The sequence below is a fragment of the Gopherus evgoodei genome, chromosome 7, assembly GCF_007399415.2.
Source record: "Gopherus evgoodei ecotype Sinaloan lineage chromosome 7, rGopEvg1_v1.p, whole genome shotgun sequence".
NCBI classification, from domain to species: Eukaryota; Metazoa; Chordata; order Testudines; family Testudinidae; genus Gopherus; species Gopherus evgoodei.
In genome coordinates this window covers 87396042-87421593 of record NC_044328.1, presented here as the reverse complement: position 1 = coordinate 87421593, position 25552 = coordinate 87396042, and the positions used below count along the sequence as shown (strand labels likewise).

The window sequence follows — 25552 nt, the reverse complement described above, 5'->3', positions numbered from 1 at the left end:
TGCTACAATATAAATATACATGTGACAGAGTTTTATTGAGATTACCCCCTCAGCTTCTCCTTTGACTGATTTAATTTTTCTTGTGTAAGAGTTTTTTAAGTTACTTTCTCCTTTACCTCTCCTCCTCTAAGATAACTGAAAATAGCCTCTGTGCTGTTTTCTTTCCTACAACTCTTTTCCAGTGGGTAAATGTGGACAATTATCCCATGCCACAGGAGTAAAAGACAATGCCTACTCTTGTCACTTTGTCTTTTAGCTACCAGAATCCCAACCTGACTTCACTTAATCATGGCCTAACTGATTATATTGATCAAGGAGATTAACTGTAGTTAAAACCAGGTTGAAAAACCTGATTGTTAGAACTTGGTTTCAGACTCAGAGAGTCTGAAGTTAACCTTAATTGCAGGTCTTCCACACCATAGTATGATGTACTTAACTGTTTCTGTGTGATTAATTATGCATGGAGATTATTGGCAATGAGAATTAACATGGTGCAAAGGTCCACATTTAAAGCAGAGCACCTGTAGTTGAACTCATTCTGTGGGAACACTTGAATGAAACTCTGTCACATTTCACCACCTTCTTCACATATTAACAGTGTCAGGTGATGGAATTCAATATTCCTATGTTCCTGTCATATCACAGGATGGATAGTCAAAAAGATGGCAGAATTAATGCAGAAACGTTTGATGCTGAATACAACACTAATGCAAATAGTTTTGGGTAGTAAGTGATATACAGTAGTACTGTTCTGATTTGACACTACTAAGCCACACACATAATTTGGCCCCAAAAAGCTGTCTCTTCCCACTTCTTTTTCTAATTCCTGAAATTTAAGCTCTAAAACCAGTTAGGCACTGCAATGCTGAGCGCAGCTATGCCTAAATACCTTTTTGATTTTCAGTTTTTCACAGTTGGCATCATCCATTAGTACAAATAAATAAGATTCTATTATATTGTTTGAATTCAAACTGATTAGTACATTAAATAATAAACCCTGAAATGCAAATTGAGTTCAACTAGTCCTATATGCACCAACTGACTAGATCAAAATATTTAATTTAAATGAGGCCCTATTCAGTCATCACGACCTTGCCAGAAAGTAAAAACAGCAACTGAATGCTGACATTTGACTGTTTCCTGTTACCTTAAGCCTTCAGAGTGGGACAGGCTTCAGCCAAACTTACTAAATATAGTAGAATCTCAGGGTATGTCTACATCTGCAATTTTGCAGCGCTGGTTGTTACAGCTGTGTTAGTACAGCTGTATAGGGCCAGCGCTGCAGAGTGGCCACACTTACAGCAACCAGCGCTGCAAGTGATGTTAGATGTGGCCACGCTGCAGCGCTTTTGGGAGTGGTGCATTGTGGGCGGGTATCCCACAGAGCACCTCGTCCCATATCGGCGCTGTGGCTTGTGGGAAGGGGAAGGAAGTGTGATTGTCTTTCCGCTTCCTGTTCCTGTTCCAACGCCCAGCGGTGCTTTGTTACACATGCGGAGCAGTGTGGCAGCATTGTGACTGTACAGCGCTTTTTCTGCGAATTTTTTTAAAAATGGATCCTCAGCAACTGACGACCTTATTGATGAATGTTGTCAGCACATCGCGCTTGGCAGTGGAGCTATTCCTTCACCTGCAAAAAGTGAGTGATAGTGAGAGTGACAGAGAGTCAGACGATAATATTGAATTGCCTCACTGTGAAGACAGTACATTGCTTGTGGCAGTAACAGATGTGCTCAGCTCCCTGGACCGGCGCGTTTGGGCTCAGGAAACCAGCACTCAGTGGTGGGATCAAATCGTCCTGCAATCCTGGGATGACGAGCAGTGGCTGCAGAGCTTACGGATGAGAAAAGCCACTTTCATGGCACTGTGTGCTGAGCTCGCCTCTACCCTGCGGCGCAGGGACACGAGATTTAGAGCTGCCCTGCCTGTGGAGAAATGGGTGGCTATTGCAATCTGGAAGCTGGCAACTCCAGACTGCTTCAGATCGGTGGCGAACCAGTTTGGAGTGGGGAAGTCTACCGTTGGAATGGTGCTGATGCAACTTTGCAGGGCCATTAATCGCACCCTGCTAAGAAGAACCGTGTGTCTTGGGAACGTGCAGGACATTGTAGATGACTTTGCGGAAATGGAGTTCCCTAACTGTGGAGGGGCAATAGATGGGACTCATATTCTTATTCTGTTACCACCCCACCTGGCATCAGAGTATGTTAATCGCAAGGGTTATTTCTCCGTGGTTCTGCAAGCGCTTGTGGATCACCGTGGGCGTTTCACTGACATTTACTCAGGATGGCCTGGAAAGGTGCACGATTCACGCATATTTCGGAACAGTGCCCTGTTCAGGAGGCTGAGGGCCGGGACTTTTTTCCCAGACCGCAAGATCACAGTAGGGGACGTGGAAATGCCCACTGTGATCCTTGGAGACCCCGCTTACCCCTTAATGCCATGGCTCATGAAACCATATACAGGGAAGCTTGACAGGAGCAAGGACCGGTTCAACTACAGGCTGAGCCGGTGCAGAATGACTGTGGAGTGTGCTTTTGGCCGTTTGAAAGCTCGCTGGAGGTGTCTTTATGGGAAGCTAGATTTGATGGAAAGCAGCATCACCGCTGTTATATCCGCGTGCTGCACCCTCCATAATATTTGTGAAGGGAAGGGTGAAAGATTCAGTGAGGAATGGACCTCCGAGGTTAGATGCCTGGAGAATGAGTTTGCTCAGCCAGAGAGCAGGGCTAATAGGGAGACCCAGGAAAGGGCTTCAAGGATTAGGGATGCTTTAAGGGAGCAATTTGATGCTGAGAGCCAGCAGTAATGTTTGATGCATTTGATGTGCTTTGCTCTACCTCATTGTGTATTATTTACCACTTCCAGCAGCAATAAAACGTAGTGAAAGAAATAGGAAAAAAAAACTTTATTCAACATACAGTACAAAACATGCAAGGGGGTAGGGGTGGTTGACAGTACATTTACAGGTTTTACTATGTCCTATTTTGATCAATATTCACTGTCTGTTGCACTTCAGCATTACTATGCTGCAGAATGATGGGGGTGGAGTGAACAGGGTAAGAATTATAGTTATCAGGGCTAGTAGGTGATCTTATAGGTGTTTGGGGCAGCTGGGGATAATAAGGAACTGGCTGCTGGAGAAAGTTGTTTTGTGAATATACAGGGTGACAAGGAAGAGGGCTTTGGGAGGGCTGTGGGTTAGCACGGTACATATTTGTCTGCATGGCTACAAGAGACTCGAAAGACTCAGTTTGGCGAGACAGGAGGCTTATCATCTGCTTTGTTGTTTTTTTGGCAGACAGTTCCTTTCTCCTGCTTTCTGTTTGCCTACACAATTCCTTTCTCCTGCTTTCTGTTTGCCTCATTCATGTACAGTCTTTCTCCACTCCTGTACACTGCTTCTCCATTCCTCTGTCTTCCTACTTTCCCTGTTGTAGTGGCTCAGAACAGACTCGATCAATTCCTCTTTTGATTTCCTAGGATTGCGTCTCAAGTTCTGCAACCTACGTGAGGGCGGTGATACAGCTGCAGTAGTCAAGGTCCCTAGAAAACAGAGAGATAGAAACATGTAATACACAGAGGCATCATTGTTTATTATCAAATTTTGAAGGACTTTTGAGACTTTAGGTAACATCCTTCTCACATACCTCACATAACACAGAGAGGGCAAGCAAGCTAAGTCATGGCGAGCAATGGGGTGAGTGTTTTTAGCAAAAATTACCCCTTGGGAGTGGGAATTGACCACTGGGTCGCTGGGTTTATCAGCAGTGGGTACAGGGGGTAGCTGGTGTCCTGAAGAAGGGACAGTAGTGAACAGGAAGGTGGTGAGCTAGGTGCTTGGGGGGTTGGGGTTTTTTTTGGTCCGCTTTCAACCCATCCTGATACTGAGGGGGGGGGGTGGAAACGCGGTGCTGGATGCCTGCACACCGCGTGGCTGCCTCCGTGCTGGGAGGGTGGCTGGGGAACACGGCAGCACACCGCGGGGCTGGATGCCTGCTTGGGGGCGGGGGGAGACACCAGAGCAAACCGCGGGGAAGGATACCTGCTTGGAGAGGGGATTCGGGGGACACCAGAGCAAACCGCGGGGCTGGATGCCTGCTTGGTTGGAGGGTGGCTGGGGAACACGGCAGCACTCCGCAGGGCTGGATGCCTGCTTGGAGGGGGGGTGGGGAACACCAGAGCAAATCACGGGGAAGGATACCTGCTTGGAGAGGGGGTTCGGGGGACACCAGAGCAAACCGCGGGGCTGGATGCCTGCTTGGAGGGTGGTTGGGGAACACGGCAGCACACCGCGGGGCTGGATGCCTGCTTGGAGGGGGGGTGGGGAACACGGCAGCACACCGCGGGGCTGGATGCCTGCTTGGAGGGGGGGGGGGGGGAACACCAGAGCAAACCGCGGGGAAGGATACCTGCTTGGAGAGGGGGTTCGGGGGACACCAGAGCAAACTGCGGGGAAGGATAGATCAAATCAATGGGCTATTCCACGTTTAGGCATGCATGCAGGCAGCCATAACCAAAATCCTCCTCTCCCAAAACATTGAAATCTACTTACCACAAGCACGATCCTCATCTTCCTCCTCACCGTCAGCTTCCAGCTGCTGCGACTGGCTAGCCTCCTCCGGGCTGGAGAAGAGATCCTGGCTGCATGTGTCCTGGGACTCCGGGGTGTCTCCCTCCACGCCAGTAGCCTCACTGTCTCCGTTCTCTACACCATCCCCCACTTCTCCCTGCTCTGAACTCTCCATTGTGCTCCTAGGATTCGTGGTGGGGTCACAACCAAGTATGGCATCCAGCTCCTTGTAAAACCTGCAGGTTGTGGGGGCAGCTCCTGAGCGGCGATTTCCCTCAGGAGCTTTGCAGTACGCACTCCTCAGCTCCTTAATTTTTACTCTGCACTGCAAGGCGTCCCGTTCATGGCCCCTTCTCATCAAGGACTGCGATATCTGACCATACGTATCATAATTTCTCCTTCTGGAGCGCAGCTGTGTTTGCACAGCCTCTTCTCCCCACACACTAATGAGGTCCTGCAGCTCTGCATTGGTCCATGCTGGGGCTCGATTGGTGCGTGGAGGCATGGTCGCTGAGTGATTGATAGATTAATTGCACTCCACACCTGGCTGAGCAAACAGGAAGGGGATTTTTAAATTCCCCCGGGCCATTTAAAGGAGGGGTCAGGTGAGCACAGGGCAGTGGAGTTTGCTTGATTACCAGAGAGGCTTCCTCAGGTATGCTGGGATACCTGCTTATTCTACGGAGGTCAACAAAAACGCTGGTGAGTGTCTACACCTGATGACCAGCGCTGGTGATCCAGCGCTGGATCCTCTACACCCGAGGTTCGACCGGGTGTACGGCCAGCGCTGCAAACAGGGAGTTGCAGCGCTGGTAATGCCCTGCAGGTGTGTACACCTCCTAAGTTGCAGCGCTGTAACCCCCTCACCAGCGCTGCAACTTTGTGGTGTAGACAAGGCCTCAAAGATACTGTGATGGGGCAAGGCCAGATGGCTACAGTAAAGTACTGAGGAACAGGTATGTTAGCCCCAGGCTAAACAAATCCCTAGTACCATGGTAACCAAATGGCAGTTGCTCCAGGTTAATCAAGGCACCTGGGGCCAATTAAGATAGCTACATTGATTAGAACACCTGCAGCCAATCAAGGCAGGCTAATCAGGGCACCTGGGTTTAAAAAGGTGCTCACTCCAGTCAGCTGGGGAGGAGCTGGAGGAGAAGAAGCGTGTGTGAGGAGCTGGGAGCAAGAGGTGCAGGGAGCTGAGACTGAGAGGGTGTGCTATTGGAGGACTGAGGAATTATCAGACAATCAGGCATTATCAGACACCAGGAGGAAGGTCCTGTGGTGAGGATGAAGGTGTTTGGAGGAGGCTATGGGGAAGTAGCCCAGGGAATTGTAGCTGTCATGCAGCTGTTACAGGAGGCACTATAGACAACTGCAATCCACAGGGCCCTGGACTGGAACCTGGAGTAGAGGACGGGCCCAGGTTCCCCCCCTGACATTGCAACTCCTGATCAGACACAGGAGGAGTTGACCCAGACCATGGGTTCCACCAGAGGGGAAGATCACTGAGGTGAGCAAATCTGTCAATAAGCGCAGGACCCACCAAGGCAAAGGAGGAACTTTGTCACAATACGTCCACCAGAGTTGCAGACTGACCAGTCAACTGGATGCTAAGTGGAACCAGAAGTAAGCAATCAAGCAGCAGAAGAGACAAAAGAAAGCAAATACTGTACTGTACCTTGCCTCTTAGAAGTAGGCACATCTGGGCTGCCTGTTACCACCCTCATCCCCACTCCCATGCATAGGACAGTCACTTACATCTAGGAGGTGAAGATACTGATGCTGCCAGCCCATGGCAGCTGGAGCTGGCTGAGCAGGAGCAGCTGGTTGGGAGGGGGACAAGCTTACAAACTGAGTCCAACCCCTGGGACAGGAGCTGCTGGCCTGGAGTGTCAGCTGCTGGAGCTGGAGTCTGAACTGTGCTTTATTTAGTGTTATGAACATTTCATAGTTACAGACAACCTCTATTCCCGAGGTGTCCGTAACACTGAGATTCTACTGTATTTCTGAAATTGAATGCAGAAATTAAGACATTTGTTCACTGAATATATTCATGCATAATGTATCTATGGGGGGGGACAAAATTGTTACCTTTCTCCCCATTTAACATAATGTGGCACTTTAGCATGGGGACATTACTCAGTAAGCTTTTCATGTTTCTTATTCACCCAGTAACGGGAAATTAATTGGAAACTTCAGCACTGTAGAAAGATAGTACATGGGTACAAGGCAGACAGATTTGTCTAGGGTGACCAGACAGCAAGTGTGAAAAATCATGACAGGGTGGGGGTGTAATAGGCGCCTATATAAGACAAAACCCCGAATATCAGGACTGTTCCTATAAAATCGGGACATCTGGTCACCCTAGATTTGTCACATGGCGAACTAGAGTTTAAAGCATTACAACATTGAGGCTTTAGTTATAAAAATTGGAGGGAAAGTATTAAACTCACTTCCACAAAAGTGAGAGTAAAAGTTTGTAATTAGGTTCCAAAGTTCATTTTCAGTCATTTTTGTGCTTATTATATATTGCTGAAAATGGTGATGAGATATAATATATCATGTAGAAGATGATAGATTCTGGTTTTCTACTGCAGGTGTGATAAGTGAACAGCTCATGCAGCTTTGAGCAGACAATGTATATTAGCAAAATAAAATAGATATAACTCTCAGTTCCAGTTCATTCAGAACTGTTTCTGACAGCACTGTAATAGTGGGCATATGATACCTAGAAAAGCAGGCAAACACTGCTTCTTTCCTGGAGTTCCTTGTAATAATTAGGTAGCAACATAAACTAATTGACCCTTTCAGTGTGTTAAGTGACCTCTGCCTCTTCTAAGGCGCTTAACTGCCCCTCAGACAGTTATCTGATGATCATCATTGTAGAAGACTTGGTGCTGCAAGCAGCTCAGCAGTGAGTTTAGTGTGGCTGCATATTCTCAAAACCCATCTAGTATTCCCATGTTAAACCACTTTACTTTCAAATGAGCTAATGTACTCAAAGCAATCAGTTTGTTTTAGGTCTGTCTTCAAATGGGAGCCATTGCCTACAGAAAGCAACAAAGAGTCCTGTGGCACCTTATAGACTAACAGACGTTTTGGAGCATAAGCTTTTGTGGGTGAATACCCACTTCGTCAGACGCATGTGGTGGAAATTTGCCTACAGGTTTCAACCAGTGCCTTCAGAATAAGGACCCATTTGTGACAAACTGGGAAATTCCTGGATTGTTTTTAATAAATGTTTTGCAAGCTTCTGTTTGGTTATGAAGGGTTACTTGGCTATGTATTTAAATCAAAGGAGGCTGTAAATAAGGAAATTCACAGGCAACCTTCAGGCAACCTCCAGTACACATCTTCCATTCAGATAACAGTGGCTGGGCCATTGAAGGGGAAGAAACTGACTCCAGCCAAGCTAGTTTTACTCTTCCCAAGGCTGTCTGGAATCAAAGGGAATTCTAAACTCTCAAAGACCGTGGGAAAGGGAAGGATTTTGGGTGAGCTGGGAGATGCTCACCCGGTGTCAATGAAAAGCTGACAGGAAGAAAAAGTCACACAGGGAGACAGATATAGATGCTATGGGCAGATGCCAACTGCTTCCCTCAGCTATTTGTGCTTTGTACCTTTTGAGGGATTAATAAATAATGCTTTTTGTAGATACTATTTCTGTATCACTGCAAACTTATGCTCTCATAACCTCCTTCAGGGAAACTTGTACAGGTACCAAAACTGAGTTGGACCTGTGTTATAATATGCTTGGTAATCGGGTGTAGCCCAGAGCTCCAATCTGAGTAGTTGGGCCCCTTGGTCCCACCCAATATGGGGGTAAGAAGCTAGGCCTGTCACCTAAAGGTTCACCCAGTAACCATGGCCCCATTTCCCCACTGAGTTCATATTCAGTATCTGAGCATTTTGAACTCTAAAGCTTCTCAAGGGCCAATATGAATGGCTTATGATTATTCCCATTATCAAAATTGGATTGGGAGTAGGTTCCTTTGGAGCAGGTATTGCCATTAACAAATAAGTGCAATCAACAAATGAGATGTGCTTTTCTAAATCCCACTTTCTAGCACTGTAGAATACCTACCACTAAAGTGCTTTAAAACAAAGGACCACCCTTTCAACATCTCCCTTAACACTATTATTCAGTTCAGAAAAAATGAACTTCATAGTTAGACTGAAGACTTTGTTATATTCTTTGTGCTTTCTATTTTGGACAAGCCTGTGCCTTTTCATGTTAGAATGAGCAAAAATTGCTTGAGAAGTGAATCTGTGTGGGCTTTCAGGGCAGAAAGGTATGATAAGATGATGATGTAAATGGGTTAGATGAGAAGGTTTAAAAGAGCTGAATGTGTGGAAATACTTAGTGCTAAAGAACCTTAATGAGGCCCACCCAGAATTTACCAAACAAGTAATATTTGTTGTAACAACTAGGTACTAAATGATATTTCTTCCTGTGCATTTAGTTTACAAACTAGATGTAAAATTCCCTGATGTTCTTTTAGTTACTTTATAAAAACTGGAGATTGAAAGATCCTGCTTACTGTATTAGTCATCTTGTCATTCCTTTACCAGTGCAGTGTTTGTTACAAGTACTCAAGTGTTTCTTGCCCATTCTGGTTTTAAAATGCCTCTAGCAATGGGGCTTCCCTGCTTCTCTGAAGATGCTGTTCCACGATCAAACAGACTTCATGACTAGTCAGTGTTTCCTGTGACTCATCTTGGATGGTGTATCAAGCCGTACTCCTGAAACCATTCTAATTCCTTTGTTCTCTCTCCTAGGTGTTGACACACTTAAATTTCCTTGATGCTTCTCCCTCCCCTTAACCCTCTTCAGTCACTGTTTACTCAATCAATATTTATTTCAGTCTTTGAGTTTTTCCTTCAAGACCATTCATCACATATCTTGCTACCTTCTGAATACTCCCTAACTTGATGTCGTTAAGGCTGGATGCATCTAGAATTCTGTCTTGTTCTGAGTGCCTGTATCAGTATGAATTCTCCTTTGCCAAAGATGTGAACAGCCTATACACCAACAAAACATTCCAGATCTTCCCTTGCATGAGGCGTACCACTGTTGTTGTTTGCAGTGTTGTAACTGTTAGATGTTAGAGAGACAAGGTCAGTGAGGTAGTATCTTTTATTGGACCAACTTCTGTTGACAAGAGAGACAAACTCTTGAGCTTACAGAGCTCTTCATGTCAGTTCTGTGTAAGCTTGAAAGTTTTTCTCAGAAGTTGGTCTGATAAAAGATATTACCTCACCCACCTTGTGTCTCTGAGTTGTAGCAAACAGTCCAAAGTGAAGGACACTTTTAGTTGAGGGCTTGTCTACACTCAGGAAAATCAAGCTAGATTAACTAATGCTGTGAATTTAAAGTCCCTCTCGTATGGAAGTGTAAGTGGCCTTAGTTTGCAAACTCTGCTTGTTGTCTCCCATTTTAGTGCTTCATCTATTCTGGATCCCCACTCCATGTTACTCTTAGCTGAACCCTTCCATGTCTGCTCTTGTTTCCTAGAAAAATTTAGACCATTGGACTAGGGTCACCAATGTGGATCAAAGGTCCAACCACCCAGCAGTCTTTCAGGATCCTGTTAGGTGTTGCAGTGCTGCTTCACTAATGTCCCGTGGAACGGGCCTGTAGCCTCCCTGTCACACGAGGGCTTTTGCATGCAGCCCAGAATCAAATTACATGTACATACGTTTTTTTGCAAACTCTCATCTGTTTTTTCTGTCTGTAAACTGTTGTTGGCACTTTAGAAATGTGTACTAGTTTGAAAGCAGTAATCACAATAGTGCCAGATGTAAATGTAATTCTATAAATCAATGAATATCAATGGTTTGGGTTATTTCCTTCTCCAGGCTCTTTTATGGAGTGAGGCTCCTTTTATGTTCTCGGTATTTTTATCTAGAGCTTGCCTAAATATGCCCATTAATTGAAGGAAAGAATAATCATCATTTTATTATTTGCCCAGCTCCGTTTTAATTTTTCAATCCATTTGAAAACCTGTTGTCCTTGCTAGTGTTGATAAATGATGCCTTTTTGCCTAAATTCCCAATCACTGATAAAGATGTTGTTCAAAATCAGACGTCACACCAAGCCCTGGAGCATTTCATACTATACTTTACCTGATGGCTTCTGTATCCTTCTCCAGCTAGTTTTCAGTCCATCTGATAGTGCTCATATCAAGGGCGATGGTTGAATCTCTGCCAAATCAGAGTTTGTTGAAGCACCTCATCAGATGCTTTGTAAAGTCCAGTTGCAGAGTGCCTACTGCAGCCTCTTTGCTTATTAGTGTTTGTGATACAAAAATCAAACTTATTTAGAATCCCTTTAATTTTCTCCTGGCATCTGCTCCGTTTGCAAGCTTGCCTAGAAAATTGCTAGCAGATCAGTATGTTTATTAGCTAACTAAATAGGGAAGGAGAGATAGCTCAGTGGTTTGAGCATTGGCTTGCTAAACCTAAGGTTGTGAGTTCAGTCCCTGAGGGGGCCACTTAGGGATCTGGGGCAAAAATCAGTACTTGGTCCTGCTAGTGAACGCAGGGGGCTGGACTCAATGACCTTTCAGGTTCTATGAGATAGGTATATCTTCACCTTTTACCAGTCCCTCTATAAATCCATACCTGCTCCTACTGATTCCCTTGCAATTTACAAGTTACTTTTCACTGGGCACAGACTTGTCATTTGATCTTTACCATTAATGCATTCACAATAGAAACTGTTAAAAGGTGTTGGATGAAGAGAAACCAAAAATATATTTATAATTTGGTGGTTATAGCCATAAATCAAGTAACAGATTCTCTCAGAGAGGTACTAATCCATGTCAGATACTAGACTGACGTTGTTTGTTCTATTCTAGATGCTGGGTCTGGTGTGGAAGAAGCAGAATTCAATTGGGATGAGTATCTAGAAGACACTGGAGCAACTGCAGCCCCCCATGGATCTTTTAAACACGTAAGAACTCTTTGTTTCTCAACTCCTTCCTTCTTCGCCTTTTTTCTTTCCAGTATCGTTAATGTTTAGAGTTTCTTTGAGTTAGCACACCTGAAAAGCTGTCTTGGCAATGGAAGACTTGTTTATCACATACATTTGAGAGCAGTGGAGAATGGGTTTTTTTGTTGTTGGTTTGGTTTGGTTTGGTTTTTTGCTGGTCTTTGGATTTTCCTATCTCCTTGGTTATCAGGAGGTGACCTCATCTCCAGCTGGTAGTAATGGAATGACCTAGAGACTCTTGAGCACTTCAATATTAACTCTGGATCTCAACACCTTCTCTGATAGTGTGATCTGCCCTGTCCCTTTATTTCCCTATGCAGTGTGCCAGTGAATTGTCTTTGCTGTGAGAACGTGCTCTAAGGGAGCTGTATTCTGGGAAATAGGAGCTGCAGTTCTTGGTATGCAAAGTATTTGAAAGTGACCCAGGTGTATTCCGAAGGGGAAAATTGCATGATGGACTGCAAAGGAATTGGCAGAAAATATTACTAGAATTATGTTCTGTTTTGATTACAGTAAAGAGTCTCTTAGGGCACAGGGCTCAGGGGCGGTGTGGGGTGGGAGGGGATGCCTGGGTTCTCTCCTGACTTCCTGGGTGGTGGTGAGTAAATCATTAACAGCAGATCCCAGGTGTTGGATGTGGTTACATTGTGCCACATCATTGCTGGAATCTGAGGTGTAGAGCCTGTATATCTGGCCCTGGGTGGGGCATCAGTGCAGTGTAGAGACTCCTATGCTAGCCACCCCGTGCTGCCTGGACAGAAAAGTTAACTAGCGGAAAGTCCTTTCTTCCCCCCATTCTAGTCCATTATCTGGCTGCAGTTTTGGTCCTTTAGGCATTTCACATAACTTAGGGCATGGCTACACATGCGAATTAGGGCGCATTAAAGCAGCCCAGTGTGCGCTAACTCATGACGCGTTCACACTGGCAAGGCACGTAGAGCTCTGTGACTCCGCGGCTAGAGCACTCCTGGTAATCCGCCTCGGCGAGTGGAATAACATTTGATGCGCCACCGCTGGAGCTGTTAATGCTCTCTGATCTGCCTCCAGAAGTGTCCCGCAATGCCTGTTCTAGCCACTCTGGTCATCACTTTGAACTCTACTCCCCTGCCCTCAGGTGACCAACTGTCAGACCTGCCCTTTAAATTCTCTGGGAATTGTTGAAAATCCTCTTCCTGTTTGCTCAGCCAGGCGTGGAGCGCTCTCAGCGAATCTTTGTAGATGACCATGTCTCCATGCGCCAGTATAGAGCAATGGCGAGGTGCTGGACCTCATCAGTGTTTGGGGGGAGGAAGCTGTCCAGGACCAGCTGCGCTCCAGCCGCAGGAATTACGATACCTTCGGGAGCATATCAAGGGACATGATGGAAATGGGCTATGATTGGGACGCACTGCAGTGCAGGGTTAAAGTGAAGGAGCTGTGGAATTCCTATCGCAAAGCCTGCGAGGCAAACCACCACTCCGGTGCTGCCCCCGTGACTTTCCGTTTCTACAAAGAGCTGGATGCAATATGACCCCACCTCCACTCCGAGTACCACCATGGACACTTCAGAGCCCAGTCCAACAAGGGAGGAGGAGGAGCGAAGTGGGAGCGAGGGTGCTGAGGAGGAAGATACCCTGACATCCCTAGATGCGTGCTACCAGGAGGAAGGTAGCCAGTCGCGGCAGCTGGTGCTTGGGGAAGGACAAACACCAGAGAAGGTTCCCGGTAAGCAGCTTTTATTCTGGGAAGGAAGTTATTCGGTGTGGGCTCTTGGGGCGAGGCAGGATAGGGCTGCATGCATGCCTAGATGCGGAATAGGGCGTTGATGTGCTCTCTCACATCGTGGTAATCAGCCTCAGTGATCTCTTCAAAGGTCTTATCCAGAACTTGGGCAATGTGCTTGCGCAGGTTTCTCAGGAGAGCCACTGTGGTCCTTGTCCCAGTCAGGCTAACATGTCCACGCCACTGTGCTGTGGGGGCCAAGGGGACCATTGCACACAGGCAAACTGCATATGAGCCAGAGTGGAAGCTGCATTGTAGTAGAAGACCCTCCCTTGCATCCCAGGTCGCCCTCAGCAGTGAGGTACCTTCCAGGATGAACTTCTGTGGAAAATGTGGGGACTGTGTTCAGTATAGGGGCCCCCTACAGCTGTTGGCTCTCTCCAAGGCATAGGGTGACCAGACAGCAAGTGTGAAAAATCGGGACAGGAGGTAGGGGGGTAATAGGAGCCTATATAAGAAAAAGACCCAAAAATCAGAATTGTCCCTTTAAAATCAGGATATCTGGTCACCCTACCAAGGCACAGAAACCAGAGGACAGTACAGCTGTGAAGCAATCAGTTCCCCTTGACCCTGTGCTTACTCACCATTTTGGGGCTCCTGTGGGTTATGTGCACTCGCAATTATGCTATTGTGTAGACTGTGCTTGCCCTTAAGTATGGGGAGGATCATTGCTCTGTCTGGTGCGAACAATGCTGTCTCTCTTAAGTGTTGCATTTTGCCTTTACAGATGCAACTTTGAGATCTGAGCCTTCCGTGTTATCACCAGCTGAAGGACTGCAAAGAAGACATGCTGCATGAAGTAATGCAGCAGTCACTTAATGAGAATCTAAAAGTTCAGGAGTGGAGGCAGAGTGAAGGGAGGATCTGCCAGCAGAATGCGAATTGCAGGCACAAAAGCACGGAGCTCCAGCAGCAAGGCACAGATTGGCTGATAAGCATCATGGAGTGCCAAGTGGACTCGATCCAGGCGCTTGTTGCCATGCAGGCGGAGCACTACTGCGCCTCCCACCCCACCCCGCCGCGACCCTTGTCCCATAACTCTTTCCTTAGTGCCCCCATATCACCTCCAACCCACTTTCTCCAACATCCGAGTTCTTTTCGCCACCAGCTGCCTCCAACATCTGTAGCTTCACCACCCAGCCCTGAAAACTACGATCTTACCCACTGCGCTCAACCCCCATCAACATGCAGTATAGCCATCCTGGAGTGCAGCACTCATTGCACAGCACTCCAGACAGGAAGGCTGAGTATGATAACAAGACATACGCAAATCTGTGATTGCACCATTCCCGTTAGGTGCAAAGGACACGTAAAGCTCTTCATCTGCACTTCCCTATCTACCACCTAATGCCCTTCTCCCTCCTTTGTGCTGTGCGGTTTGTGACCAGAGGCCAAGGATCTGACCCTTAATCTCTTTATGCCTGTTTCCTCACTTAATAAGATTGTTGAGTCTCTATTCATGAATAAAGCTGCTCAAAAAGCAAGGGAAACTTTAATTAAAAGTTTGCAGAATTCCCCCCACTCCAGTTTGTTCAAAATTTTGAACAAACAGATCAGCTATATTCATGGATGTTCACAAAGTCCTTTGAAAACTCAAGATAGGTAGATAAGTGCTGCAGAAGCGTGAAACACTAGAAAACATATTAAAATTCAGATCATGCTTTCTTTTAAATTTTCTTCTTTTTATATACAGTAAAGTTTTTTAGCCTTTGCAAAGTCTATTCTGTGTGTTTTGAAAATAATACTTAGCAATCAGATCCTTCAGTAAGAGTTCAGGTATCCAGATTCTAAAAATATGAACTATGAATTTTAATTTCTAACATGTTAAGGTTATAGCATTAACTGAGCTTATTGAGAGTTACAGTACTGATTCAATCCAAATTAGAAGAGCACACCTTCTATCGGACTGAACTTGATAAGGAATCAGGTCCTTGGTAGTCTGACAGTTATTGGAAGTGGATTGCCTAAATGCTCCTGAGGTACATCCTGTCTATTTGATCTTTGTTATGGGATTCAATACTTTAACTGGGTGATCTTTGATGTCAAGAGTCAGTGTAGGGCTGAGTCAGTAAATGTAGCAACTTTATTATGTTGACTGTACATGCATCTTGATATTCATTAATGAGTTCATTAATGCAAGCATTCATCAGTATGCTTGCAAAATTTTATTAAGGCCATGGTTATGATTTAAACTTCTACTAGCAAATCAGTGTTTGTCAGGGATGTGAAGAGGTGTGATCTCTGACCAACATAGCTGTGCTGGCAAAAGCCCCTGATGGAACTGCAGGTATACCAGCAAAACTGCCCTTTTCCAGTGTAGCATGTTTTGCTGGGGGCGGGGCTATGAACACATTACAGGTATAGTATTGCTTTACTGGCAAAACACTCCTAGTGTAGATATGGCCTAAAATGTCTTCTAATTCTACTTCCCACTTCATCAGTGTAAACAGTGGGTCCCCTGTTGTGGTCAAGATAATGTCTTGACCCAAGTAAGTAACCTTATCATGTAAGTTAACTGAAGACAAGCTTAACTAGACTCTATTAAACAACTTGTATTACAATTGAATTCAGATTTTGTTAATACAGTAGTTCTGTGAACTTAGTTTCTTTTACAGTTGTTGATTGACTTTTACCATTGCCTTCTTTAGCAGTTCTTTTGCTTTATAGAAGTGTGCATTTAAAAAAGGGAAAAAAAGGTAGGATGAGAGACAAGATGGATGAGGTAATATCTTTAGGATAACAGTTCAGCCACACAAAACTGCTATTTCTGAAACACACTAGACTAACAAATGTTAGATACTCAAATAATTGAAACAAGAGGACTACCCTCCCGTTTTCCCTGCACACGCACACCCGCACACTTTGTTCAGAGCTCCATTACACAGATATATGAAGCTTAGGAGAGGTGGAATAAAATTTGCTGTAATTGTCTTTTCAAAGTTGACCATTTAAATATGTAGCACTCTGTCTATGTCTTTATAGCTGTCACATCTTCATAATGATGAACTTTGAGAATCTTTTTTCCCCCAAGCCAATGTTTTGAGTCAGATTTTTCTCATCAGTTTTACATATGTGTAGGTAGTCTGTGGCTGGTAAATAGTTCCTTTTCTATCACTTTTGTATTAAAGCTTGTTGAACTTTGAAAATATTAATAGTCTACAAATCACCTCAAGAGGCAGCAAAATGTGTGCCTCAGTGCACCCAAATGTGTATCCATCCACCAAAAATTTTCCAATATAGATAGTTTAAAATTAAATACCCAAGTGGCCTGCTTTTCAGAGGTGCTGAGTACCCCCATCTCCCATTGACATCAGTTGAAGCTGCAGTTATCACCTTCTAAATGAGGCTGTCTGTATAAATGCCTAACTGAAACGTGGAAACTGCCCAGAGTGAAATTCAGGCAGAATGGAATTTGCAGGTGAATTTTTAGAACATTCATTATTTCTAATTTTTATTAGTAGAAATTCATTTTTGTGTATGTAGTTGAAGATCTGAAAAGCATCAAAACCAGGGGTTTTTTTGCAGGGAGGGAGGGGGGCAGGGGTTGCTTAAAATAAAGCAGGATAAAGAAGTGATGTCGGTAATACCTCAAGACTCATTTCCTCCCTAGATGCTGAAATAGATTTTTAAAGATGAGTCTCTATAAACTTTTCCCCAGAATATTTAAGAATTTTCTGTGACCTCTTATGAGCCTTCCTTTCCGAGTCACAGATCAAAACAATAATAATGGTTCTATAAAGTGGAAGAGTAAGTCACATGGAGGCACAGTGATATACAGTAGCACCTCTGAGTTACGAACACCTCAGGAATGAAGGTTGTTCATAACTCTGAACAAAACGTTATGGTTGTTCTTTGAAAAGTTTACAATTGAGCATTGACTTAGTACAACTTTGAAACTTTACTATGCAGAAGAAAAATGAATCAAGGACAAAAAGTTTCCTTATCTTTTTGAATCTTTTTAAACTTCCCTTAATTTTTAATAGTTTACATTTAACACAGTACTGTACTGTATCTGTTGCTTGCTTTTTTGTGTGTCTGCTGCTGCCTGCTTGCATACAGTAACTCCTCCCTTAAGGTTGTAGTTATGTTCTTGAAAAATGCGACTTCAAGCGAAACGATGTTAAGTGAATCCAATTTCCCCATAAAAAATATTGTAAATGGGATGGGGTTAGCTTCCAGGGAATATTTTTCATCAGACAAAAGAAATGTACATGTTTTTAAACCGTTTTAAACAAACAAAGTAATACTGTATTCAGCAATGATGATTGTGAAGCTTGGTTGAGGTGGTGGAGTCAGAGGGTGAAAGAGGGCAGATCGTCCGGCTGCTCCTCTTGCTGTTCTTTCCAAAGTGCTGCTGGGGTGCTTTACCCCTAGCTCTGCCCCAGGCCCGCCCCCACTCCACCCCTTCCCCCAGGCCCTACCCCCACGCTGCCTCTTCCCATCCCCACTCCACCTTCTCCCCCAAAGCATGCTGTGTCCTTGCTCCTCCCCCCCTCCTGCCCTCCTCCCCCCCAGCCTCCTGAATGCCTTGAAACAGCTGATTGCTGCAGGCAGGAGGCGCAGGGAGGGAGGGGGAGTTGCTGATCTGCAGGGCTGCCAGTGGGCGAGAAGCACTGTGGGGGAGTGGAGGGGAGCTGATGGGGGGGCTGCTGGCCCACCCTGGTTCCAAGCCCCCACAGCCAAACAAGGTTATAAGCAAACATTGCACAACTTTAAATGAGTATGTTCTCTAACAGATCAGCGATGTAATAATGAAGCAGTGTTAACTGGGATGACATTAAGTGAGGGGTTACTGTACTTGCAGTTCTAAATGAGGTGTGTGGTTGGCTGGTCAATTCATAACTCTGGTGTTCCTAACGCTTGGGGTTCTAGTGTAAATGGTCCTCTAAACTTCAAAATGTGATAACGGGTCTGATTTCAGACCTAGTTTTTCACTGTTAGAAATATCATGAGTCATGTTTTCAGCACTTTCTGGGAGCCCTAATTCACCAAGATGAATGAGTTTATATAGAAATATGTTAAGGAACCAATAAAAGACTTTTACCTTGGTCATGCAGATACTTCACATAATCCATTTTTTGTGTTTATAAAAAAAATAAAAAACTTCCTCACTCATCTTTCCGAATAAACCAGTTTTACATGAATATAGCTTGGACTGTAATCAGTGTTACCATAGGGCATCAAGTTCAGAAAGTGAGATGTTTGATGTCCTCTTCACAGAAACTTGAGTAAAAGGATAACTGGGTTTTTTTTGTTTGGTTGGTTGGTTCATTTTTTTTTGCTGACAAAACAGCTGACAGCAAGTAGATACAGCTAATGGCATATTTGGGAGAGCTTGCAAAATACTCTCTGACAGTCGCTTCTCGTCCACCACCTGCCTCCAACACATGTACCTGATTCCAGTCCACAATCACCCAAGCCAGAGGAATTTTGGGGAAGGTTAGAAGATGATTCATTGTGCTGTACTCAGACTGAACAGAACTACTTCTATGCTGTCTGGAGGGCTCTCTTGTTTCCTTTCTGCTATCCCTCTGCAGAAATGGAAGCCACACTGTTTTTGGTCCTTTTTAAGCACTGGTTTACATTAGTTTGGGTGTTCAAGGTTTTTCACAAGTGAAGGTGGCGATCTTTCCATTTCTAGTACTTTACAGATCAGGAAGGCCCCACTGTTGTGTGCTTCACAAAGCTCAAAGCTATCTTAAGAGACCAACGTCATCTGTCGTACTCCCGCATTGGTACAATATTAGAAATAACGTACTTCACTATATTTGGCCCCATTTGTGCTATTGACATTTCTTTGGAGACATCTTAGTTACTAAAATTAAATAATAAAAGAATGAGACTCAACTAAGTCCCTATGTAATGTAACAAGTCTATATTTAAAGAATATTTTGTAAACTACGTATTTCAACTACAGTTCCATAAAACATTTTCCCAAGGTGGGATAGGAGTTCATTTCATCCCCTACTCTTATAGTGGGAAGCCCCACTCACGTGTGGTGGTTAATATTAGGAATACTCTATAGTACGTTTTTAAAAAAAGGTAACTCAGAGCCACATCCTTGTTGTCTCATGCTATCAGGACTTTGCGGCAGTCCTTGTTAATCCATCTTTTGTTGTCTTTGCCATTTTAATTATGAACAATTGCTTCTTTTCTGAAGTTTCCTTCAGTCCATTTGTCTTCATGCAGGGCATTCTTTCCATGGTTTTTTGTTGTCCTGCATTTTGTTTGTGTTCATGCTATTCAGTTTGAGAGAGTATAGTTGTATGGCACACATTACAAAATCACCATGGCTAGAACGGCGTGAGTTGGTGATCTACTCAGTGAGTCTTAAGATGTGCTACACGCTAGGAAGAAGTTTAATAGTACCTTATGCATACTCTCCCTTTTCTCTCCCCTCCACAAATTCAGAGTCTTGTGGGACATCTCCCCTCTGATCTCATAATATCACTTGGTAACAACAGCAATTACTTTAATGGAAAGTAATAGATTTTCTAGCTTTTAGTATGATTTTATATGCATGATAGTCTGATAAATATATGTGCTATATACAAAATTAATGCAGCACATATTAAAAACTGGCTTAGTGATGGATCTCAAAGCAATTGCAAATGGGGAATCATATAGTGGGGTTATTTATAATGGGTCCCACAGTGATCTGATCTTGGCCAAATGCAATTCAATACCTTCACCAATCATAGGAAGAAAACATAATGCTTAACAGAAAAAAAAAGTCAAAAGTTTTCTACTGAGTGATCTGGATCCCATGAAAAGCTAGGCTTACTTGAACCAACATGCATTTTAATATACCTCAATGCAAGGTGATCTAAGAACCAAAAGTATAGGTAAGCCCCTTTGTTTTCAGTTTAAACCAGTTTTTACCAAAAAATTCTCTGGTTTTACAAAAAGTATTTATTTTTTTCCAATTTTTCACCCTACTTTTGTATCATTCAAATATTTTTTAAAAATCTTGTTTTATTAGGAAAATACAATACATTGCATGAGGTATATGTGTTATGACAATACATTAATCTGCGTGTATATGCAAAGATGCCTGTTGAAGTAAGGCTATGTATTAGTCTAGAAGAGAGAGACAATAAACAAACAGGCAGATATGTTCTGAAATGCGTGCGCATCTGAACATACTGATGAATCTCACTCCTCACCAGATAAACATTTCAAGCTGTTAGCAGATTAACTGTTTAAAGATTTGACACACTAAAAGACGAAGAAACAAAGTTAAAAAAAAAAACAGAGAAGTTGAGTGTATGTGCTGCAAATGGTGTGGCCCAGTTATTAAATGCAAATATTTATAGGCTAATAGTTCTAAGTCTGCAACAGTAAACTGTTTGTTCAAATAAAAAAAATTATTTGGGAATTAGAGATACATAGTTTTCTTAAACTCAGAAGTGGCATTGTATTTTGAGTTCTGTTTTAGTTCTGAGGCAAACTGCATTGATGAACGTAATTCAAAGCATTAATCTACTGAACACTCTTTTCCCCTTTCTGTCTACCAAAATCAGCCCTGTGTATTTACTCAGAAAAATTATTAATAGGTTTTTACACTGATTTTCACGTGTTTTAGTTTTGTGGAAATAAGCACTTATAAATTGCCAGGAAAATAAAATAAAATAAAATAAATGAGAATGAAGGGCCCTAAATATACATTCCCGTTACTGGATGGGAGACTGTAAGCAGTGACTCAAAGGACCAAAATAGCAAATGCTTGGATGTATAAGTGGGAGCCTATCAGTGAGAAGTAGAGAGGTATTATTACACTGTATATGTCATTAGTGAGAACATCCCTGGAATATTATGTCCAGTTCTAGTGTAGACGCTTTAAAAAGGATGTTGGCAAATTAGAAAGAGTTCAGAAGAGAGCTATGAGAATGATGTTGAGGTCTAGAAAACCTGTTTTACTGTGAGGTTGAGAAGTTAAATTTATTTAGCTAACAAGGAAGGTTCTGAGGTGACTTCATCAGGCCATAAGTACTTACATAGGCAGTAACTTCTAATCGTAGAGGGCTCTTTAGTCTACAAGACAAAGGGATAACAAGATGTAATGGCTGGAAGGTAAAGCTAGATAAATTCAGCCTAGAAATAAGGTGCAGTTTCTTTAGTGAGGGTAATAATCATCAGACCATTTGATGAAATTCCAAGGCCAGTATTATGCAGGAGGTCAAACTTAGATGATCATAATGGTCCCTTCTAGCCTTAATATATGAATCCATGAATGATTTTGCAGCTAGGAACAAGGGAATCAGCAGCGTGTAACTAAGCAAATATACCATTACCACTAGCATATATACAGATGAAGAACCTTTGATCTAGTCTGTGACACCTGAAATAAGTCCATGGGCCCCATTCAAATGGTTCTAGCCCACATATTGAGTTGACTCAGGAACCTGGAAGCATTTTGCTTCCTGTGATCAAGATTATTTTAACTTGTGTGCTCTGTGACCAGGTCTCTAACTTCTCGGTGCATTCTTATACTTATTTTCCTTGGACTAATAAATCTGTTAATCTCTCTGCCTATGCTTTCCCTTCCACTCTCTCATTCCTCTATAGTTGGGATGATAGCCAACTAGTGATGCTAGGCTGATTGGCAATTAGAGATGGTTGGATTTTTATAGGAAGACCTGCAAGCGTTGCCTTTAATTCAGGTTGCCAGACACTTTCTGTTATAAGACTGTTTTCAGTGCTTATAACTTTGCTAAACTTTAACTGTTCTGGCTGAAATTTTCCTGCTAGGTGTCTTCTTCTGATTAAAATTTGTTGGAAAGTTTTTAAGTTAAGGGTTCATCAGTTCCCAGGAATGAGATTTGGAGAAAAATTGTGGTTTTGTCCATGTAAAAAAAGAAAAACCAACTAACTCCTCCCTCCCAGCTCTAGCCACCTTTTTCTTTGAGACGCTTTATTGCTCCTATGTTTTTTGCGTGTGTAACTTGTGTATGGCCATGAAATTGAGCACATCATTGCCTCATGTACTCACATGATTGTGCTCCCTGATTCTGTTTGTACACCACCTCTTCCCTCCTCCTGTTATACTTATTACATCTTGTTGTTAATCAGTGTTGTCTCCTTAGGATAGAGAAAGTCTTTCTGTATTTGTAAAGCAACTAGTACAATGGGGTCCTGTCCTACTGAGGCCACTATGTGCTATTGCAATACAAAGAATAATGAGATGTATCCTCAGTCAGGCAACTCAGTTTTATACTTGCAGGACATAACATTCTCTTCTCTAAATTCAGTGCTTGAAAGTTTAACAGATTTTCATAATTGTTACCCAGGGTGTCTCACCCATCAGAATCTTGTCAGCCTGTCTGCGGTGCTTGGGGTGGCAAAATACCTACAAAATTTAATTTTGTTGCAAACTTGTTTCTATACCAGAAGAGGGCACTCACCTCTCTTGCTCCAAGGGATCCTCTGGTGAACGGGCAAACCTTTATTGCAGTTACATGGGACTGTGGCACTACAGTACTTCCACGGGTGGCTACGTCTGTCAGAGTGTTCATTTCTAATTCCATGCGATTATCTCTGTAACACAATGAGAAGGGACCCCCATTTACTGTCATGGAAACACAGAGTTGCTTTGCCTCCTTCAGGTTTTGTACAGAAGATGTTGCCAGCTGCAGTAGAGAAGGGAGCTTGTGGCTGTCTTCTCAAGATTTAGAGTGTAAAATATTGTGCTCTTTTTAAATTTTTATTTCAGATAGCCTAGGTTTTAGGTGATTTTTTTTTCTTAAGGATTCTGAGTGTCAAATAGACCAGGAACTCCAAAGGTGAAGAGCAATAGCTTAAGAAGCTGAGCACTTAATAATAGGCAGAGGCGGCTCCAGACACCAGCATGCCAAGCATGTGCCTGAGGTGGCAAGCCGCGGGGGGTGCTCTGCTGGTCGCAGCGAGGGCGGCAGGCATGTTGCCTTCGGCAGCATGCCTGCGGAGGGTCCGCTGGTCCCGCGGCTTCGGCGTACCTCCCTCAGGCACGCCGCCGAATCTGTGGGACCGGGGACCTCCCGCAGGCAAACCACTGAAGGCAGCCTGTCTGCAGTGCTTGGAGTGGCAAAATACCTAGAGCTGCCCCTGATAATAGGCATCTATAAACATATGCCTTGGTTTTCTTTTGGTGTTCCTGACATTTCTATGTATAATAAACTTGTGCTTAAATGGATGGTTGTTTAAAATCTAATAATCCAAGTAATTACAGGCCAGCCAGTAACAAGAAGGTTGGTAGCAAAAAAAAAAAATAAATCAACCAACTTGTCTCTGACTTGTGGCAAAATATTTCTAGCAGTTAATCCAAGAGAAATGAGGCCAGATTCAGCTGTGGAAAGGCAACACAGATATATACTGTAGTGCAGGGGTAGGCAATGTATGGCACGTGCACCAAAGGTGGCATGCGAGCTGATTTTCAGTCCAGGGGGACCTCTGCATTTTAATTTAATTTTAAATGAAGCTTCTTAAACATTTTAAAACCCTTATTTACTTTACATACAACAATAGTTTAGTAATAGATTATAGACTTGTGGAAAGACCTTCTAAAAACATTAAAATGTATTACCGGCACATGAAACCTTAAATTCGAGTGAATAAATGAAGACTCGGCACACCACGTCTGAAAGGTTGCCGACCCCTGCTCTAGTGATAACTTAGTTAAGGTCTTCCTGCCTTGTCAGAAGTACTTCTGGAAGGGAAGCATCCTGTACTGCATTCTTATTTTGAGAAAAGGATAGAAGCTTCTGTATGAAAGACTGTGCAGCCAGACTTTTTTTTTTTATCTTGGAAAGAAGTTAATGATGGTGCTAGCAGAATGAATAAGATGAGGCTCCTCAGTGCTCTTAATGTTTTACATGTTGTGTATGTCAGTCTTAGGCTTTATGTGGACATTACTGGAATGCAATGGTAAAACCATTCCAAATCTCTTAAGATATTAGAAGTAATAAGGAGGTGCAGTGACTGGGGTGAAGGACAGAAACAAACACAGCAAAGTGCAGTTGAAGACAAGAAAAACATTAAAAGAGTAAAATTTGTTAACAGAAGAGAAGCCATCTGTTTAGTGAAAGAACAGGACAGTATGCTGACCAGGACTCAGAGGGAGGAGCCTCAGAAAAATCATTAAAGCCTGGAATTTGCTGTGCAGTTAAGTCAGACCTTGTTAGACAAATAAGCATCAGTCCCTAGAGTGGGAGCTGGCGGTGGAATTTCAGTATGAAGCATTCATTTACGCTTTCCATAAGAGGGCTCTTGATCCAACGAGGTTAAAGAAAATAGGATGGAGAGGTGCCAATTCAGATATTTCAGAATAATGAAAATAATGAGGAATAATGAAAATGTTATTCTTTTATACCAGGGATCAAAGTATGTTGAAATATTTTACTTTTAGCATCAACTGGCCTGAATGCCCACTTGTGACTAATTGAGCTCTTGGGTAAAGGATGATGTACTGCAATGAGCAGGTTTTATTTTAATTAATGATAAAAAGATTCCTTCATGCCATTTAATTATTTAGATGATCATATATGTCCCTGAGGAGGCAAACTGGCATTTTGGGAGGTGACAGTTGTCTGAGCTTTAGTAGGGCTGTTGGCCAAATAGAAAAGGGTATGCTTTACCTCCCTTACCGTAGAGTTTGTATAAGCCACTGAGTTGTGGTTGTTTTTACTTTTTTCAGGTGGACACTAGTTTGCAGAATGGCTTTGCCCCTGGTATGAAGCTCGAGGTTGCTATCAAGTCTGACCACAATACCTACTGGGTAGCCACCATCATCACTACCTGTGGGCAGTTGCTCCTATTACGCTACGATGGCTATGGGGAAGACCGCAAGGCAGACTTTTGGTGCGACATCATGACAGCTGACTTACACCCAGTTGGTTGGTGTGAGCAGAACAAAAAGATTCTCAAAGTGCCTGAAGGTAACAACTCCCCATGGAAGTGAGGGAGTATGGAATTTATTTTTTCATGTATGTTTTGCCCTTTGTAATTGTTAAGAGAAGCAATTTGCAGTTGCTATAAAACATCTCAAACTGTTGAGCTAATTTGACTGCCTGCTCTCAAAAACTTCTTTGTACTTACAGTTATAATGAATCCTTTTATCTTCTGAGATGCACCAGTAGCTTGGACCCAAATTAGAATTGCCTTTAAAACATAGATTTTTGGTACTCACTAGCCATTGCCCCCCAAATTCTTTGGCTTTGCTATTTTTTAGGCATTTGCCACTCAGACTT

The 25552-nt window shown here is 43.3% G+C and overlaps 1 protein-coding gene across 4 annotated transcripts in view; it reads left to right on the top strand.

The window, feature by feature from the left end:
* The window catches only part of SFMBT1 (Scm like with four mbt domains 1), a 139147-nt gene that overhangs the window by 73579 nt on the left and 40016 nt on the right, over window positions 1-25552 (top strand). For all 4 annotated transcript variants that reach the window (XR_004001336.1, XM_030570311.1, XM_030570312.1 and 1 more), the window contains 2 exons: window positions 11434-11528; window positions 25000-25240. Coding sequence is in view for 3 of the 4 variants with exons in the window: in XM_030570311.1 (XP_030426171.1) it covers window positions 11434-11528; window positions 25000-25240 (336 nt within the window). In the remaining variant the exon portion in view is untranslated. The remainder of the gene's footprint in view (window positions 1-11433; window positions 11529-24999; window positions 25241-25552) is intronic.